General features: G+C 52.5%; 1 protein-coding gene across 1 annotated transcript; it reads right to left on the bottom strand.

Annotated features, from left to right (window-relative positions):
• Positions 1-4,715: 4,715 nt before the first annotated feature.
• B4galnt4 (beta-1,4-N-acetyl-galactosaminyltransferase 4) lies at positions 4,716-16,028 on the bottom strand. The gene is made up of 20 exons (XM_021193112.2): positions 15,582-16,028; positions 13,066-13,169; positions 12,631-12,726; positions 12,433-12,528; positions 12,258-12,348; positions 12,082-12,182; positions 11,862-11,929; positions 11,578-11,656; positions 9,975-10,041; positions 9,722-9,856; positions 9,526-9,635; positions 9,345-9,445; positions 9,165-9,265; positions 8,202-9,090; positions 6,485-6,768; positions 6,237-6,390; positions 6,048-6,120; positions 5,801-5,954; positions 5,377-5,503; positions 4,716-5,120 (listed from the first exon to the last, which is right to left on the bottom strand). Exons 1-20 carry the CDS (start codon positions 15,730-15,732, stop codon positions 4,997-4,999), a joined length of 3,105 nt encoding a protein of 1,034 aa, XP_021048771.1. The 5' UTR covers positions 15,733-16,028; the 3' UTR covers positions 4,716-4,996.
• Positions 16,029-19,967: the final 3,939 nt, after the last annotated feature.

Raw genomic sequence — 19,967 nt, 5'->3', positions numbered from 1 at the left:
GTGGTCATGAAGCCTGAGGGGCAGGGTGATGTCAGCACTGCTTTGGTGTGAGTTGATGAACTGGCTGGGCCGGAGATCGGCGGTGTACAACCTCGTACCGGTGATGTCCAGAAGTCTGAGAGTCATCATCATGTCTGCCCAAAGGCCACCTCTTTCTCAAAGCCTGCTCAGACTTGCCCCATGGGAGTCACTCCAGTCCTGTTCCCAGGCATTGCAGCCCCCGACCCCATCCTGGGCCCATGGGTGTGCTGGGTTTTGCTATCAGTACCCATGTTCCAATCTCAGACTTACACCCTGGGGGTGGAAGGTAGCTGAGTACCGGTCCAGGTCACCAGCACGTACGTGTGGGGACATGTCCACCTGCCCATCAGTCCATCCACATTAATCTATTCACTGGTCAAGGTCACCTTATCCTGTGCACCAGGAACCTCAGAAGGAGGCTTCTGTGGCGCGACACCCAGGACTTCTCCATAAGCATTCCCTCCGGACACTGCAGCAAGAAGAGCAATGTGGGGTAGTGGTCAGTTTGCAGCAGAGAGGCCAAAGCAGAACTAAGCACCAAAGAGCCAAAGAGCAACCTGTGCTTTTGCTCGTGAGCATGTGTGTGTGTGTGTTAGCCATGTAGAGAAGGGATTAGGAGGGAGAAGACAGCGGGTGGCAGCCTGCAACAGGTGTGGTGATGGGAAGCACTGCCCCAAGGCAGTGAGTTATCCCTAGAGTGTAGCTACTGCTGACCCCAGAAGGATGATGTACCAGACAGGTCGATGAGTGCTTTGTTCATACTCTGTCCGTAATCCTCCCTCATAGGGACTCCGGGGGGTGGGGTGGGGTGGAGCTGTGACTACCTCCATTTATTGATGGTGAAACTGAGGCTCCGTAAGGCTAAATGAGTTCCCACAAATTACATAAATGCAAAGCGAGTCAGAATCTCTTTCTGTCTCTCTGTCTCTGTCTCTCTTTCTCGGCCAGGGTTTCTCTGTGTAGCTCTGACTTTGACCTCTCTATGTAGACCTGACTGGCTTCGACCTCACAGAAATCTGCCTGCTTCTGCTTCCTGAGTACTGGGAATAAAGACATGTTCCATCACACGCAGCATCTAGAGCCATTTCTGACTTGCGTAGCAGCAGAGCAGGGGTCATCGGGGGTGTTGCTCACTGGCAGATGTGGACCTTGGTAGAGTTATTGATGTCATCTCTAGGTCTGGGTCACTGCCTGGACACTTCCTCTGAGGGACTGTATTTCTCTTAGTGGTGGGGTGTCAGTCTGTTCTTTGGTCCTGTGTGTCTCCTCCTGATGGTACTGTCTCCATGGAGCCCTTGGCTAGCCTCAGTGAACACTTGGGTTTCTCGTTTGTTTTTGCTTTTTTGAGACAGTATCTCTTTACATGCCCTGGCTATCCTGGAACTCACCATGTAACCCTAGCTGTGCTGGCACTTGCTCTGTAGACCAGGCTGTCCTTGAACTCACAGAGCTTGGCCTGCCTCTGCCTCCCGAGTTCTGGGACTAAAGGCGCCTGGCCTGGCTCTTTTGTTTTATCAGGTTGTTTTCCCCTTTGGCTTCTCTATTGCTGCTTTGTCAGCTACTGTCTTTTCATGGGCCATGTTTGTCATCCTTTTCTATATTTGAGGCAGGATCTCATTATATTGTTCTGGCTGGCTATAACTCTGCAGGCCAGCTGGCCTGTAACTTGTTGCTATATCCCCCTGCCTCGGCCTCCTGAATCCTCGAATGACAGCTGTGTGCCACTGTATCTGACTCTTTTATCTGTGTTATTTAGCACATTTCATTCTGTCCACCTTTAAAAAAAAAAAATAGTTTTGAGTGAGTTGGGTTTTTTTGTTTTTTTTTTTTTTTTGTTTTTGTGTGAGAAGTGCTCTATCATTTGGCTAGATCTCAAATGCTAAAGTGACTTTTATTTCTGCAAAGATTTTATTTCACTTTTTAAAATTTTTCTGCCTAAGTGCTGTCAAGAATTTCTGTCTTCATCGTTCTCATCAACAATTTTCTAAATTTCCTTCAAATACCTGCTTGTTCTCGCCGCCCCCCAGAGGGCAAGGAAGGCCTCTGCAGGCTTGCTTGCTCTGCCCACTACAAATTACAAATGCAGTACTGCTCAGAAGTACTAATTTCTTTTTTGGCCTTACTGATTAAAGCATTTGCCATCAACTAACACTGATGTCAGACATTACACTAGTGTGACTCTTGGATGCTGCCCCAGTACTGTGGTAGGATAAGTCTGGTCCTCTGGCTGGTGCTCAACATACCAGGGTGAGGTGGCACACAACTTTGATTCCAGGTAGAGCCAGGAGGTTCTCTGTGAATTCAAGGGCAGCACTGTCTACATAGTGAGAACCAGAACAACCAAGGCTATGAGGAGAGAGAGAGGAGGGGGGAGGTAGAGACAGACAGACAGAGATAGAGACAGAGAGATGGGAAGAGATTCTGGCTTGTGAACATACACTGCTAGGGCTGGAGAGATGGCTTGGTGGTTAAGAGCACTGGCTGCTCTTCCAGAGTGATCCAGGTTCAATTCCCAGCATCCATATGGCAGCTCACAGTTGTCTGTAACTCCAGTTCTTGATCAGACCTCTGTGCAGGCACAACACAGCTTGACTGCCGGCATGGGCTTCTGAGATGAATATGCCTCGCCTTCCTTTTATATACGTTTCCTTTCCCCCTTTCCTTAACTTCTTAGAATGTTTCTTTCTTGGTGTCCTGTGTTCTTCACCTCACTCTGATGCATAATCTTGAGCCCCCCCTTCTTAGTCTTCTGAGTGGTGATTCTTACATGGGTGTATTATTAATTACACCAGCTTTCTTTTTAATTTAAAAGGATTTTATTTTATTTTTTTTATAGATTTATTTATTTAATGTATCTGAGTACAGTGTCACTCTCTTCGGACACACCAGAAAAGGGCATTGATCCCATTACAGATGGTGGTGAGCCACCATGTGGTTGCTGGGAATTGAACTCAGGACCTCTGGAAGAGCAATCAGTGCTCTTAACTGTTGAGCCATCTGTCCAGTGCCAAGGATTTTATTTTTTACTTATGTGTGTGTGTGCCATCTGTGTGTGGGTGTTCACAGAGACCAGAAGAGAACGTTGGATCCCCCGGATCTGACAGTTATAGGAGATTATGAACTGCCTGATAGTTTCTCTGGACGAGCAGCGGTGCCTAAGTGTCTCTCCAGCTCACATGCTGAGTGGATGTGCTCACAAGCATCTGGCCTACATGTACACATGAATATGTATTGTAGTACATGCATGTGCATGCCTGGTGCATGTGGAGATCAGAAGACAGTACTGGGTCTTTTGGAACTGGAGTCATGGATGGTTGTGAGCCACCACCACGTGGGTGCTGGGAACTGAATTCTATCCTCTGCAAGAACAGCAAATGCCAACTGCTGAGCCAGCTCTCCAGCCTGTATCGTCGTCGTCGTCCTCCTCCTCCTCATCATCATCATCACCACCATCATCATCATCATCATCATCATCATTTTTTTTCTTTAACTTGTACTTACAAAAACCATTTTATGTCTTTATCTGTATGTGCCATGCCTATGGAGGTCAGAGGACAACTTTGTAGAAGTTAGTACTACTATGTGAGTCCTCGGAGTTGACAGCAGATTCATCTTGATAGCCCTGTTAGCATGCCGCCTCCTTTTTTTATTTTTTGAGGTAGGGTCTCATTATGTACCCAGGGCACAAAGAGATGACAGTCTCTTTCCAAGCTTCTAGGATTAAAGGAATATGCTACTATGTCTGACTTGTAAGATGTCTCCTTCCCCTCCTCCTCTTCCTTCTCCTGCTTCTTTTTAAAAAAAAGATTTACTTATTATTTTATGTATATGAGTACACTGTAGCTGTACAGATGGCTGTGAGCCTTCATGTGGTTGTTGGGAATTGAATTTAGGACCTCTGCTCGTTCCAGTCAGCCCAGCTCACTCAGTCCCTGCTTGCTCTGGCCCAAAGATTTATTATTATAAATAAGTACACTGTTGCTGACTTCAGACACATCAGAAGAGGGCGTCCAGTCTCATTATGGATGGTTGTGAGCAACTATGTGGTTGCTGGGATTTGAACTCAGGACCTTTGGAAGAGCAGTCAGTGCTGTTATCCACTGAGCCATCTTGCCAGCCCCTGCTGCTGTGTTTTGTTTATTTTATATATGTGTGTTTTGTCTTCACATATGTATGTATACCTGGTAACCTGAGATGTCAGAAGAGGGTGTTAGATCCCCTGGAGTCAGGGATAATTGTGAGCAACCAGGTAGGTGCTGGAAACTGAACCCAGCTCCCTTGGAAGAGCAACAAGTGCTCTTATCCACCGAGCCATCTCTCCAGCTCCTAGACGATGTGTTTTTAAATCCAATGCTTTTCTTGCAAAGCTTCTTTAAGTAGCAGCACTTCATCTGAACTGATACAGAGAAAGCAACGTAGGTAACTGTGTGTCTGCTCTGGCTGAGTGAGGTGACAGATCAGGTCATTCTGGAGACTTGGTGTCACCACATATGCTGGCTCAGCAGCAGTTCCTGTGTGGGAAGTCCTCATGCAGTGACTTCCGAGTAGCCAGACTCTGCAGAAACCAGGTGGAAACAGAAGCTACAGACAGGAAGTGGGTGTTGGGGGGGTGGGGGTGGGGGAGCCTGCATTACCCACAGCCACCCTGGTAACCAGAGCTCTGCCTCATGAAGAGAACAGTCACAGAAAACAAGTCAGAACTAAAAAAAATATTTCATTTCATTCTGAATAAAAAACAGAACAGACAGAACTCTTGTAAATTCTGAAAACAATGTCATTGCTACGGAAAATTTCACAGAAATCATCAGGGGGTGTGGGGACCAAGGTGCCTGCCCTGCCATGAGCGCCGCCTATCTGGAGTCACAGAGGAGGCTTTTGGGGACCAGCACAGGTGGTGGCAGAGCCTGAATCAAGCTCAGGACGCAGCTTCTACCTGCTGCACCAAGACCCAGTGGCCCAGCAGGAGGCTGGGTCTTCAGGATCGCTGTGTGCGGGCACTTTTGCGGCTGCGTGTGGCCCACATGCCTCGCTTCGAGTGATAGTGATGGTAGAAGTGTCGCAGTCGAAGCCTCTCCACCTCCAGCCCTGCCTGCAGGACCCTGGGAGGAGTGGGTGGAACGTCAGAACCCTGGTTCAGGTGCTGTGGCTCTGGGCTGCCCTGGCAGCGGCTGCAGGAGCCTGGGGGTGGGAAGGGTTCAACGCAGGGTAGGTGGAAGGGATTTTGTGGGTCTCTAAGATCCTGACAGGTGGAGCTCTGTCATTCCATCCTCTCAAGGGAGGATGATGAGGTGTCTCAGTGTGAGGGAGGGGAGGGCAGATGAGGTGTCTCAGTGTGAGGGAGGGGAGGGTAGTTACCTGTCCAGAAGTTCCCAGTCCTCGCCTCCCCATTGGTCGCGGAACTCCTCGGTGTTCATGCCTCCTACTCTGTCAAAGTCTGATTTGTAGATCCCGAAGAGGCCAAATCCATTCACTTCCCAGTAACCTTGAGGCAGGGAGAATAACCATTAGGGTGTGGTCCTTAACATTTTCTCCCCAGGGAGGCTAGAGGACCCTGGGAGGAATTCTAAGAAGCCTTTTTTTTTGGAGACTCTGGATGGGAGGGGGTGTCTGGTATTTGCTAATAACGAAAGAGCTCATAGGCTCATAGAGGAACAAAAGGGTCTTATGAACTGTATGACTGGATGGATAGAGTCCTAGGCTTACCCAGGAGGTTAGGCTTGGATTTTGCCCTGGTGGTTGTGAGAACCTGGAGCTCCCCGGGGAACACCCAGGTCCTTACCATGTGGGTCCCACGGGGAGCTTCCACAGCCCAGACGCATGACCACAGGGGCGAAGGCCAGCTTGCCCTCCACACAATGCTTGCGGATGCTGTCCAGGATATTAGGTGGGAAGTGGATGTGCAGGTCACAGAGGAAAACGATGCTGCTGGGGTCCTGTAGGTTGGGAGGTCTGAGCCCTGCTCACCTCCCCAAGGTGAGCTCAGCACCCTCCTTTCTTTCCCCTAAGCCCTTGACTGGCCCACAGACCTCCACGGCATCCACTCCAGTTTGCAGGCCTGCAGAGCGCTCGAAGTTTCCAGTTCGTTTCAAGTACTGGTACCTGGAGAAGGGAAGGAAGCACAGCAATCATGAAGGGAGGTGGACGGCGTCAGGCCAACTCACCTCCCGTAAGAGGAAAGATCTTTGATTTCCCGAAATGGTGGTAAACATCGTTACCGAGGTAGCTGAGCCGCACGCAGGGCCCGCTCCACATCCATGTCCTCGCTCTCAAAGTCCACTAAGATGATGTTGAAGTAAGAGTCCCCCGTATGCACATGCAGAGCGGTCATATCTGCCAGGAACTGCACTACCCAGCGCGCCTGATTCTTCACTGGAAGAGAAGATGTCACCGAAGCAGCATGACTGGACCTGAATGGTTCCCACCTCCCACCCCACCCGCGAACGCCTCATAGGGGCGCACATACCTGGTACAATGAAATGAACCATGACATCCTGACGCCAGGCCAGATGCAAAGGCCGGCAGAGCTCTGGGCGACTGTCTGGGTGGATCGAGGCAGCAGGAGGGGGCTCGGGACTTTCTCCATCTTCGTCCCCAACGCGGGCTCCGGGCAACCGCAGGAAGACGTATTCGGATAGGCGCTGGCGGCTGCCTCCGCGCTCTTGCAATTCCAGTTCCAGGAGGAAGCGGCTCCCGCGTGCAGAGTCGCGGCGCTTCTCCACGTTCACGATGCGTAGAAGCGAGAAGCGCCTGCGAGGCAGGGCTGATTAACCAAGGGTTGTAGCGCCACTCAACTGCCTCCCCCTTTACCCCGAGAACCACGCGGCTGTACTCCCCAGACCGCATTACACCTGCTGCAACCCGCTCTATCGCTCCCAAACACAGGTTGACCTTCCCACGTCTCAATGCCCGAGCCCAGCAGGAAATAGGAAAAGCTACACTAGGGGGCGCCGTGAGCCCAGGATTGTCAAGTTCTCCCAGATGTCTTCCTTTGCATGATTTTCTTTGTCCTGAGGTGATGTCTCAGTCTTCTCCTATGGTTAGCATCCCACAAGAAGCTGTTAGCTCTCCCATGTGTCCCCCTCATACCTCAAGCAGGCCCCTCATTTTGTCTCAGGCCTTAAGCTATTCATTCTGCTTCCCACCCTCTGGTGACAGCTAGCAACCCCCCTATAGGATGCCATCGGCATGACCTGAGATGGGAGTCCTGTGATTCAACCCCACCCAAAATCAGGACCTTTCTACCCCCAACCAAACACTTTAGGTTACTCCTTGGGGTTACCCACACCATAGCACCCAGATGAGCCTATGACCACTCACAGTGGACAGTCCAATAAAGAGACCAAGAGACTGCCCCAAAAGCTGTTCTCAGGAGACCTGTCCTCAGGGCTGGGGATTTAGTTCAGTGGTAGCTCGTTTGCCTAGCAAGCACAAGGCCCTGGGTTCAGTCCTCAGCTCTGGGGAAAAAAAAAAAAAAAAGAGAGAGAAACTTGCTCTCTGAGCCACCTAGGTCTGTCCTACATCACCAGTGGTGGGAAGGGTCTCATGGCCCCTTTTGAGGGCTGTCATGCTCACACCCTCTGGAGCAGCAGCACATCTGTGTACAACCCCTGTCCTGTCCTGTTCAAACCTTCGTGTTGATCATGGCTCTCAACACTGGCTGCAAGATACCTTGTCCTGATGTCCGTGAGTTCGAGGCCCACAGAAGGTTCTCCCTTTCCTCGACTGATAAGAACCCCTTCAAAGATGGACCCTCAAAATGGGGTAGAAACAAGTCCGAAGCCTGAGACCTAGGAGACCAAGCCTCCCTTGAACTAGACATAGTCCCCTAGTTGGGACCCTGCAGTGCTCCACAAGGAGAGATCTGGGGCTCCTGAGCATGACACTTTAGTGTCTCTGGTCCCTGCAAAGGCCGTCCGCCCACAATCTGGCTATGCCTGATTACTGTCCCCTATGGTTTGGGTTCATCCCTGGGTCTGGGTCTAAGGTGACAGATGTGGGCATTGGCAGTGAGGAGAGATGAAGTCAGTCTTGAGTGGGGCTTCAGAGAGCCCTTCAACCTGGATAAGACAGTAGTTACAGAGAGGGAGAAGGGGATCAGAGAGCTGCTGAGAGCCAAGGAAGTTCTGCGATCCCTGCAGACACCGGCATGCCTTCTCTTCAAGCAGCCGTCTGCCCCGTACCCGCCATGCCGTGCGTTTAGCCGCTCCATGTACTGAGCCACCACATCCACCGCTTCGGCCTCAGGAAGCTGCAGGTTCCCGGACACGTTACAGCGCAGGTCGTTCCAGTCAGAGCGAAGGAGCTCGAAGTCCATGGCGCCCACGCTGAACGTGCGCTGCCAGTCGATGGCATCCTCCCGCCAGCGGCCCAGCGGCCGCCCAGCGGCCGGCTCCTCCTCTTCCTCACTGTCTTCTGATGTGGCCTCATCACCAGGGGCCCCATCCTCTTCCCCTTCTTCTCCCTCTCCTGGCAGCTGTGGCCTGGATACCTGAGACAAGCTCAGGAAGGAGGTCACAGGCTGTGTTTCCACCGAGGAGTTCAAGTCCACTGTGGGCACCATGAGTCCCTGTCCATGCAACTGGCCCTCCCGGCCTCCCTGACTGGTCTGGGCCCTGACTGGGGGCTTTAGTTCTGTGACCTTGGGGCCACTGGTCCTATAGCCCTGGGTCCGAGGTGGATGTGGGGGCACCCGCAGCTGTACTCTGGGCAGAGGCTTGGGGCGGAGGAAGACACCAGGGAAGGGTGGCCAGGGTGAGTCTCTCAATGCCCTCGGGGAAGCCCGCTGTCCGGGCCGTACCCTGGTCACGTACACCTTTGAAGGCGACTTCTCCACAGTTCGGGGAGGTGGAGCTCGCCCCAAGAAGAGGGGCAGGGGGCGTGGGGCCCAATTCAGTGCCCGGGAGTGTCTGAGGGTCTGCTCATCCAGAGGGCTAGTTGTAGGTGGGGTCGGGCTGGCTGTCGTTCCTGTGGAGGCTGCCGGGGTGGGGGTCCGGTGGCTCTGCTGTACAGATGCATCAGTGGGCTCCAGGCTGTCCAACAGTTCCTGTTCATCCTCGTCATCCAAGAAGTCTGTAGAGAGAGTGTCTGGTAAGCTCAAGTGCCTGGCATTTGGGCTGGGAGTGCAGCAGGATCGAGACACTCACCATCTGGGTTGAGGAAGAGGAAGGCTCTACGCTGAACTTCTTCCTCCTCATCTTCATCTCCCTCGTCCTTGTCCATTTTCATGTATTTATAGAACCCAAACCTGAGGGAGAAAGTGCATCAGAGACCTTCCTCATCGAAGCTCCACATCCTCACTTCTGACAGGCCACGCCCCCACCTACCTTTCCAGGTATAGTGGGGACTCACGGTAGAAGCACTTGTTGTCTGTCTCCATGTGAGTGAGACGGGTATGGTCATTGGGGTAGATGAAGGACAGGTACACCTGCAGGCAGGGCCGATGGCTTAGGGATAGGGCCTGGGGCAAAGGGTAGCTTTAAACCGCCTCCTGCACCGGGCACTTACAAACTGTAGTCCTTGGTATCTGGCTATGGGGAAATCCTTGAGGATATAGGTGGGTGCATAGGCGCAGGGCTCCAGAACGTTCTCCAGGCTCAAAGGTTCCATCCTAGGAGCTGCAAAAAGGGCCGTCACTTGGGAGCCCGGCCCGGCCCTCACCCCACTCCATCCTCCCCATCCTCTGGAGCCTCCTCTCTCTCACTGAGGAAGAAGGTGTCCCTGGGGTCTGGGTGCAGCATGTCAGCGCTGGGTTCCCCCTGTGGTGGGAATCCTCCCACGTGGCTGGCTGGAGACTGAGGCACATGGGCCACATGGTCCATCTTCAGAGATGACTCATCTAGGAGTAGGAGGGTATCTGGAACTTCAGCCTCCCCTCCACCATCCCCATGCTGAGCCCCACCTCCACCACCACCCCCCACCCCAGCCATCCCCCTGAGGAAATACTCAGCCCGCACCTGTGTACAGGGAAATGTGAGCAGAACCGATGATCTCGAACTTCAGACCAGGCAGGAAAGCTCGCCACTGGGGGTGTGGGGATAGGAAAGAGGTTGGGTCCTGGTAGATGGCTTTCCTTAGTTCATGGGTGAGGGACTACCCGGTGAAAATCCCCAAAGGATGCAAGATGCTTGGTGGGGAGAGTAGGAGGGGCTTAAGGAAGAGACACCTGACAGAAGGCCCAGAAGGCTGAGGAGTTCAAGGGGCAGATCCAGACTCACCCAGCACTCTTCCCTCCCTCCTCCTCTCTCTCTTCTCCCCCCTCCCTCCCTCCCTTTTCCTTTTCTCCAAAAGTTGCTGACTATAACTTCTGACTCCATTTTCTCTCTGGCTTTGCATCTTGCCTTCCTGAGGTCACTGTTGGATTTTCCCTCAGCCCCTGACCTAGTATCTGCCACCAGGTGGCCCTCCCTGTGCTCCACCTCCATGGATGCTCCTGAGTCTCCTTGCAGATGTGTTCCTCCCATCTCTACTCAGCTGGTGCTCCTGGGGGGGGGGGCTGACTGGGCTCATCTGGGACCCTCGTCATCAGTACCTCTGCTCTCTTCCCTCGGACCATCCAAACACCGAGTTTCCACTCTACTGAGGTGGGATGACATGTACTGAGGTGCTGGGACCGAGAACCACCGTGGTGGTCACTGTGCCTCTCCCTCTGGGCTCTGTCCTGCTGTTAAACCCTCCTCCCTGTCTCCCAGCTACCTGTCTTTCTTCTCTGTGGTGGCTGACACTGATTGTCAATCTAACAGGTTCTAGAATCACTGGAGACAAACTTCCAGGCATGTCTGTGAGGGAGAACCTAGATAAGGTTAACTGGGGGGCAGGGGAGACCTACCCTAAAATGTGGCAAGTACCATCCCACGGACGGTGGTCCAAAACTGAATAAAAAGGAGACAGTGAGCCGACCGAGCACCAGCGGTCATGTCTCTCAGTTCCTGGATGCAGAGGCAACGTAACCAGCTACCTCACATTCCTGTTGCCAGGGCTTCCCTGCCACCATGGACTGTACCCTCAAACTGTGAGCTGACATAAACCCTCCCTTAAGTCGCTTCTTGTCAGGTATTTCGTTTCAGCGATGATCATGGCAATGAAAAGATAGTAAACTTCCCAGGGCTCGCTCTCTCAGCTTCCCATGATTTCACACAGGCCAGAGGGATGCCTGGCATGCAGAATCTCAGCTACCTCACTGCCCCACGGCAGTCTGAGCAGTTCATCACAGCACCACAGGCCTGGCCTGATCATGCTACCTGACTTCTTGGAGTCTCAGAAGATGCTGGAAGATGCTGGAAGATGCTCCAGGTACAGACTTCAGAGGCCTGTACACTCTGTCTTCCCCATGTCTCCTGGTGAAGGACCACTTTTCAGTGCAGCCCCGCTGAGCATCCAGCAAGCATAGCATACCCTCCTGATCCTGGCCCATGTCCCCGAATATCTGCTTTATCTCCTATACTGGAAATCCCTTCGGGTTGGGGACCACCCTGCAGTGACTGTCCAACGATAGAGGAAGTGGATGGGGGTGGGGAGCTGTGGTCTTTGGAGCTCCTTCAGAGGGCAGGCCACACTCACACCCACTTCCACATGGTCCGAACCCTTGTCATCTTGCTTGTGAAGCAGTTCAAAGTAATATCTCCGGGAGGCCATGAGTCTGTGGACAGAAGGAGTTGGGGTTGTTTCTCATCAAACAGAATGAGAGCTCAGAGGGTTAGGACAGAATCTCATATCCCTCTGGGATGGTCCCTCAGGAAGACAGTGCTTGTGTAACATGGGCAAGCGTGATACCCAGCCTCCCTCTCATAGGCCAACACAGATGTGCATACACGTTTGAATGCATGCACTTTTAAGTTACTCACCGCCGTGGCTTAGACACCTGGGAGCTGAACTTGGTGAATTCTCCAGGTGCGGTCCACTCAGAGCCAGTCTAGGGATGACACAAGGGGGACAAAGGAGTGACCACATTCTCCCTGTGAGCATCGGACGGACACAGTCTATGTTTCCAAGAGGCTGCAGGAGGTCCAGAGAAGACAGATGTGGTTCGGATAGAGGAGCAGAAGGCAAGAGGGCAGAACCTACCTTGCCCACAAAGGCTACAAGCTGGGCAGCTGCTGGGCTCTCATCCAAACTCAACCAGAACTCAGAGTTGTCATCCGAAGCCACAGAGAACTGGATGTCTCCTAGTCCACAGGACAGAGGCTCAGGAAGCTGAACTGTTCAAGACATCCTGCCCCTGCCGTACGCAACCTACTCACCATCTCTGGCTGGGTGGATGAAGCCAAAAATCCGGAGTCCATAGTTCTTCCACTTAGGGGACACAGCTAACTTTGTCACCGTAGTCCGAGTCTGCCGGTTGTGCAATAGCTATTAACTCACGGTTCACTGCATACCTTGCCCCCTTGCCAACCCATACGTTCTTGAGGTACTCACATGAGGAAAGAGTGGAAAGTGCAGGTTCCTTCGCAGGTGGCCCACAGCACCTCCACACCAGTCCTCAAACACATGCAGGTTCACCTGTCCTTTGAACTGGGGGCCAGAAGGGAACCCTAGCTGTTATACAGTCTGCCCCACCCTTCCCTTCCTCCCAGCCCAGTCCAGTCCAGCCCAGCCCAGCCCAACAGAACTTACCTCTTCCCGCCATGGGGGTGTCTGGTGGGTGAGGTTCAGTGGGGGTGGCTTCCTAGCTCCTCCAGGAAACAGCATGTTTGGGCCCCGCCCCTCAGGCTGCAGGAAAGAATAGCCATGTCAGAGTTTTAAAGGCAGGAAGTGTCACAACTGCACGGTCCATCTAGACACACACAGCAAAGTAGAACTTCATGGTTTCCCTTCTGCACATCCAGTCACACCACCTAAGCACTCTCCTACACAGACAGCCTCAGCAGATCTGCCCACACAGTTATGTGGCCACTGATGGGATGCACAACAGATGCATACCACTCAGTGACTACCCAGACACAGTATCCAGGCTGGGATGCTGAAGCTCACGTACAACCCAGGGTCATATCTACCCATCCTAGAGGGTGGCTCCTTGTGAATAGGTTTTTCTTGGTCACTCTAACTTACCGCCTGCTCCTCTTCATGACTTTCACTCCAGTCCTCTGACCTCTGTGTGGACGATGGCACTCGGACTCCCCGGCTATCGGTCACACCGGTCAGCTTCTCACCATCTGCAGATGCATGTGAAGTGCGTTAGAGCTCAGACTCCCTAAGGTATCAGACTCCATCAGTATCTTTGTTGTTGGGGGTCATCAGCTGGAGGGGTGGGGCAAGAAGGATTGCTGAAGCCTCTGCACTTCTGCTCCATCATTTGGGGGGCCTTCTAGACCCTACCTTGGATAGGCAATACAAAACAGAGTCTTTTACCAGCTTTCTCCAGTCCCCAATAAGAGCGGGGAGCAGGGCTATATATACTCAGGCTAGTGTGAAACTGTACACACTCACATCCATCTGGTGATCCTCTCAGAATGGCTTTGCCTTGGGAAGAATTCCAGATGGCCTAGAACCCTTGATGTCTTTCCCATGTGCTAAGGTGTTTGTTTCTTCTCTCCAGATCTATGTGAAGACATGTCCACCACAGTTCCTCCAGTTTGGGTAGACTACTCCTATACCTTGCTTTGTCCCACTTCTTGGACCGTTTCCCTAAGTAGCATGTCCACTGCACTCCTGGATGTCCACTCTTTGGGACTTGAGTCTCCAAAGGCAGGAGGTTTCCTTTTATCTCATTCCTGTCCCTCTTGGTGCTCTCAATGAGAGGCACTAGATCCAGGAATCCTTCCTGTTCCAAAGTCACACCTTGCATCCACATCTGTCCCTTCTTGCCAATCTCAGAAGCCAGGCTACTGGAAAGGTATAGCTGATACCAGATGAGCCTGAACTGTCTCTAGGTCAGGGGCTGCCTGTGTGGTCTCTTCCCTTGAAATGTTGGCGGTGCTCCACATTCTAGATCCTTCCTTGAGAAGCCAGGAAGTAAGCAAGCAGGACTCCTGGTCAAATTCCCGGAGCCTGGCCTGGATACCCACAGCCCTTCAAGCTAAGCCCAGGCATTTTGAATGCACTGGGAACTTTCTGTACTGGGGTCTCAGCTCAGGCTAAGCCTCGGTACAGAGGGTGAAGAGACAGGAATCTGCCCCACCCTCACTTGGAGGTATCTGTAAGCACAGGCTGCTGGACACCCGCTGATTGTTGCCAGCTCTCAAGATTGATGACACTGTCAGGAAAGTCTTAGGCACTTGCAGCTGCCCAATTTCTCACATGCCTTGTGGTGCCTGGTGGGTCCCAGGTGGCCTGACAGGAGATGGCCTTCAGCCCAGAGTGTGTGGCTGGGGCCCCATCTGTGCCACCCAGGCTGCTTCTAGCAGTGCCATTGGGCAGGACTGATCTTCCAGGATCCAGAATAGATCTTACCCACCTAGGAGGAGTCAGAGCCAGCTGCCCTCATGATCAACCTTCAGCAGTGGGGCTCCCTGTCTTCATTCCTTCCTGATTGGTCTCAGACAGAAGCAAACTGCTCAGGAAGTCAGCTGAACCCACAAGGGTAGCTATTGGGTACTGGGTCAGCTCTGGGTCCAGACTTATCTCTTAGGGATAGAGCTGTGGCAGGATATCTTGAAGATGTCACAGCTAATAAGGTACATGGATTGGGATGACCCATAGAATTTCTTGGGGGCTGGGATCTGTCTCAGATCCTTGGCCCAGGATCTGCTGGAAGATGTCCGGAAAGAGTTGTCCAGGCATAGGAAGAGGCAAGAGGGCCTCTGCAGGCAGGAGACAGGCGCAGGGCTGAAAAGGGAGTTCTGGATCCATCAGGTGGAGTGGACCAGAATGGTGTGAGCTAGCGTCACTGCTCTGAGACTTTGAGGGGAGAGACACTTGCTCCCCTCCTCAGCTCACCAGCTTCCCTCGCAAAGATGGGGCTGAGCTCTATGTGGCTTGGTTAGGCTTCTCCAGGCTCACTCCCTGACCTTTTTCTACCTAGCTGTCATTGTTGTTCACCCTGCTCTGGAGATTTTTTTTCCCCAATGGCCACCATCTCCAGAGATTCTCCCTGAATTCTTGCCCACAGGGCTTGCCAGGCCTAAGTTGCTTTGTATATCCTCTGCCCACTCTTAAATGTGCAAACTACAACAAGCATTTACTCAAGTTAGCATTGGTCCCTAGCCCACAGACATCTCAGTCCACTCACAGGTGTACCCAGGGTTTCCAGCAGCTGGGGCCACTCTAAGGCAGCTGGATCCCTCAACACCACCCTTACCTCCCCACCTTCCAGAAGGAAACTGAGGCCCTGCTAAGTAGGCAATGGCCTGACAAACATCTTAGCTGGGGGCACCGGTTCCCTCAAGGACCCACCGTTAACTCCATCACCACCGGATCTAGGCCAGATTCCAGGATCCGAAAAGGTTAGGGATGAGCCCCGAGGGTCCCTGGCGTTACTGCTGACGTCACTGGGCGTCCCGCCGAACAGAGCCGCGACCCCTCCCCCAATATAGCGGAGCTGGGAGGAGCAGGGCAGCAGGGGCTCTGGGCAGTCAGACCCCCACGCCTTGGGAGGCCCGGGCCCTCTCCCACGCGCCATCGCGTACCTCGCCCGTAGCCCAGCCGCTGGCGTAGCGCGCGGCCCGGGCGCACCAGGCTCCGGTGCACGTACGTGAGCCACGCGGCGCAGGTGAGCAGCAGCAACAGCAGCAGCAGCTTCATCTGCTTGCGGACCTTCTTCACCGGGAACCACGGCATCGCGGCGCCACAATCAGGGGCGTCGCTGCGGCCCCCCGGCCTCGCCTGCCCCGCCCCACATCCCCCGGCCCACCCTGCTGCGCTCAGCGCCTGCAGCACCGCATGGTCCTTTGTCCGCTGCGGGGGCTATGGGATTCGGCCAGGACTCCCGGGCTGCTAGGGCCGCGGTCGGGGTGGGCGGCGGGAGCGGCTCCTTGAGGCGCTCCCCCGCCCGCCCCTCCCGGCTGCTCACGCTCCTCTGGACGCCGCGGGACTGAGCAGCATCCACGCTGCGGTGCTACCCATCGTGAAACGGGACCAATGATCGCGGTGCCCGAGCCAATCGGCCGCGGCCAGTCCGCGAACAACCAATCCGTGATGCTCGGAGGCGGGGTGGCGCGTTAGGGTGTGCCAATGATCCACGCGACGCGCGCATTCACCTGGTGTTCGCCGGCCGCGCGCCTGGGGGTGCGGGGGTTGTGGGGACCGAATCTGCGGTCAGGGACATCAGGGACGTCGGGGAGAGGGATGTAAGAGGTCGTTGTTACTGTGAAGGGACGAGGGGTGCTGCGGGAATCCGGCTGCGTGTCTGGGAAAACGCTGGGAATAATGAACACGCAGAGAAGGAGCTCAGCCTACCTCTCAGTCGGACTTGAACCAGGCTGGAATGTTCTCGGTTAGCTGTGAGGAAGGGCAGGTGGATGGAGGGCGGTTCTATCTAGATTGTTTCAGTTGTGCACTCCATTCGCTTTCTAGCTGGTGCATCCTAACCCTCCTGACCACCAGCCGCTTCTCCTTAAGTTGGTGTACCAGAAGCTGCTGTGAGCCTTCAGAGCTCGTGGGTTAAGAATGTGGACTGGATATCTGAATAGTCTCCCCTCCTCCGTGATAACCCTAAGTAGAAAGACGCCATTGGAATCACTTAGAGACCTTCGCACCCTGGAGTGGGTGTGCCCCAGTGGAGATGACTGGGCACCTTCCCATTTCTGTTCAAGGGGTGGCCTCCAGCTCAGCAGGCAATGGAGCCTTCCCGTACCATATGCACCACTGTGCTGTTTGCAAAGTTGCTTTTCTGGTTTTGTTTAGTTTGTTTTGTGTTGTTTTGAGACAGTGTCTCACTATGTAGCCTTAGTTGGCTTGGAGCTCTTTAGACATCTGCTTGCCTCTGCCTCCTGAGTGCTAGGATTCAAGGCATGTGTCACCACACCTGGCTTGCCTTTGTTTTTAACATTGCCCCACCATCACTATGTATCCTTGAGACATAAAATCAAATTGGCCACATTTCTACCCTTTTTGTTTGTTTGTTTGTTTGTTTTTCGAGACAGGGTTTCTCTGTGTAGCCCTGGCTGTCCTGGAACTCACTTTGTAGACCAGGCTGGCCTCAAACTCAGAAATCCGCCTGCCTCTGCATCCTGAGTGCTGGGATTAAAGGCATGCGCAAATAGCATTTTTTAAAGAAAGCAAATATTGGGAAACAAGCAACACATTTGGGCAGAGAAGTGTAGTACCAGGGAAGAATTCAGGACCCTTTAGGCAACCCAAGCCCGAGACTCTCCTGTCTGCATCTCGAGTCCAGCAAGTAGGGTAAGGCAGAGCAACCGCAGAGTCAGCAAACTGTGTCAGCTAGACAGCTGCTCCTCTTGCTAATACATCTGTCCGTGACCACATCTCACCCCAACCACAGAGGGAAATGTTTCAGCCTAACCAAGCAGACAGCAAGACAGCAGGATCTACTGATAGATGTATGCACACACACACACACACACACACACACACACACACAATTTGTTTTTTTACAGATTTTAATTCATTATTTTATGTATATGGATGTTTTGTCTGTATGCATGTCTGGTGTACTACCTGTGTGCCTACAGAGGCCAGAAAGTGGTGTTGCATCTACTAGAACTGGTTTTAAACCGCTGTGCTGGTGCTGGGAACTCCACCTGAGTCATCTGCAGAGCTTTTAGCTGTTGACTCATCTCTTCGCCTCCTGCAACTATGTTTAACCAAAGCAAAGCCACGGTTAAACTCTCTAACCAAAACAGGCTGCATCTCCCAAGAAACCCGGTCAGAATTTTACATTCACCTTTGGAGGCTAGTCATTCTTGCAGCTGAGTCACACTCCTTGAACATGTTCAAGAGGTAAATGATGAGAACATAGAAACATTAGCCACTGCAATTACAGGTTCTGTTAGATGGGAGGGAAACCGGAGAAGGAAAAAGGAGGCAAAGGAATTGATTATCGGATGAGAAGGGAAAGCACTGCCGTTCAGTTGTGGAGTTATAATGGCATTGGCGACTACCTTTCTTTTTTCGATATTTATTTTTATTTTATGTGCATTGATGTTTTGCCTGAATGTATGTCTGTGTGAGGGTGTTGAATCTTGGTGTTACAGATAGTTGGGAGCAGCCATGTGGGTACTGGAAGTTGAACCCAGGTCCTCTGGAAGATCAGTCAGTGCTCTTAAGTGTTGAGCCATCTCTTCAGCCCCAACATCTACCCTTTTTGATGGGACATTCTAATATCTTTGGACTCAGAAAAGGCTGAGGTTCTTTGACTGGTATGGGGAAAGCCTAAGCCTGAATTCCTAAAAAGTCTGTGGTATTAGCAGTTTTGTTTGTACAAGATGGATCTGAATTCTTGTAGTTGTTTTCCATGGAACTTAGAGGCGCTAAGAAACATCCTTAAGTAATCTCGGCCTTTCTGAGTCACTACACCCATGGCCTTTATCTCTCCCTGACGGGGCTGGCATCCCGAGTAGCACAGACACCATTCTCTCTGTAGATCCCCGCTATGACAGCCTTTTGTATGATGTGTCCCCTGGTAGAACCCTCTCGTATTTGTCCAGGACTGAAGGCGCTCGCTCCAATGACCAGGTACTTGTAGCTGTAATCCCATGAGAGTTTTGGATGAACCAGGATGCATTGGTTGGTCCCTTGGGATCTGAGATCAATAAACTAGTAGAGCCCAAAGTTGTAGGGACATGAAACAAAATTATGCTATTTCCTCTCCTGACCCCTGGACCCCTGGACGCTGCCCATGGAGAGAGGCTGTAGGGTGGACACTGGTTCAGAGCATCAAGCGTATTTTGGGTACATCCCAGCCCCACAGTGTGGCCACTCTGTTGGCCCCAAAGCAGCTTTTAGGAGCCATTTTCCTGTTCAGCGGGAACATGGCCAGACAGTGAGTTCACCGGAGAGACTTACGCTGTGTGTGACAGACCCTCTGCTGAGTCCATAAACTGCCATTTGGGCAGTAGCATTTAGGCTGCCAGGGAATGTGCATTCAGGACCAGAGTAAGCAACGATTCTAGCTCTGCCCCTTCAGGATGGCAGGGGTCGCTGCCATCCTCTGCTGGTGGCAACTGGGCACTCAGCAGTAGCTGTAACCGAACAAGACCCTGTGACTGGAACCCAGGTTCTGATGTCTATTAGTTTCCTCTTCTGTTCCTGTGATAAAACATTCTGACAGAAAGCAACTTGGGGAGGGAAGGGTTTATTTCAGTTTACAGACGACAGTCCCTCATTGAGGAAAGCCAGGGTGTGCACTCAAGCAGGAACTGAAGCAGAGACCATGGAGGAACACTGACTGCTTCCTGGCTTTCTTAACTACTTTTCTTGTACAGCAAAGGCCTTCCTTGCCTAAGGACAGCACCACTCACAGTGGGCTGGACCTTTCTGCATCAGTTAGCAATTAAGAAAGTATCCTGCGGACGGGTTAACAAATCAGTTCTTCGGTTGAGGTTCCCTCTTCCCAGGTGACTCCAGTTTGTGGCAAGCTGACAGAAATTAACCAGCACTTGAGGTCCTGTCTAATGTATATTCGTGTTGCTACATCACATGGCTTCTTTTCCTCCTGGATAAGAGCAGTGTGTTTGGGGAAAGGTGATAACATCCATAGATGGGCTTTCCCAGTCACTCAGTTCTTGGGGCTTCTTTGGCTGTAGGTGTGGTTGGCTCAGTATTCACATGGGACAGATTCTTTGTACCCAGTGTATCTAAATGTTACCAGAGAGGCTAGACCTCCAAGCCATCCGAATTCTACCTTTTGCTCCTTGTGGTTTACCAGGCTACCCAGCTGTCCCGTCTGGCCCTGCCTGTGAGCCAGGACAGGACTCAGCCTTTTCTTTCTCTGTCAGCTGTCCACAGGGAGCTCCCCACAAAGCCATTGGTGCGTATAGCTTCAGAAAGAACTTAACCATTGCAGGAGTGACTCTTGTGCATGGTCTGCTTCCTGGAGTCGCCTACTTGGGTCT

The sequence above is a fragment of the Mus pahari genome, chromosome 1 (assembly GCF_900095145.1).
Source record: "Mus pahari chromosome 1, PAHARI_EIJ_v1.1, whole genome shotgun sequence".
Taxonomy (NCBI): domain Eukaryota; kingdom Metazoa; phylum Chordata; class Mammalia; order Rodentia; family Muridae; genus Mus; species Mus pahari.
Note: the sequence above shows the minus strand (reverse complement) of the source record. Positions and strands in the feature narration are given on the sequence as shown.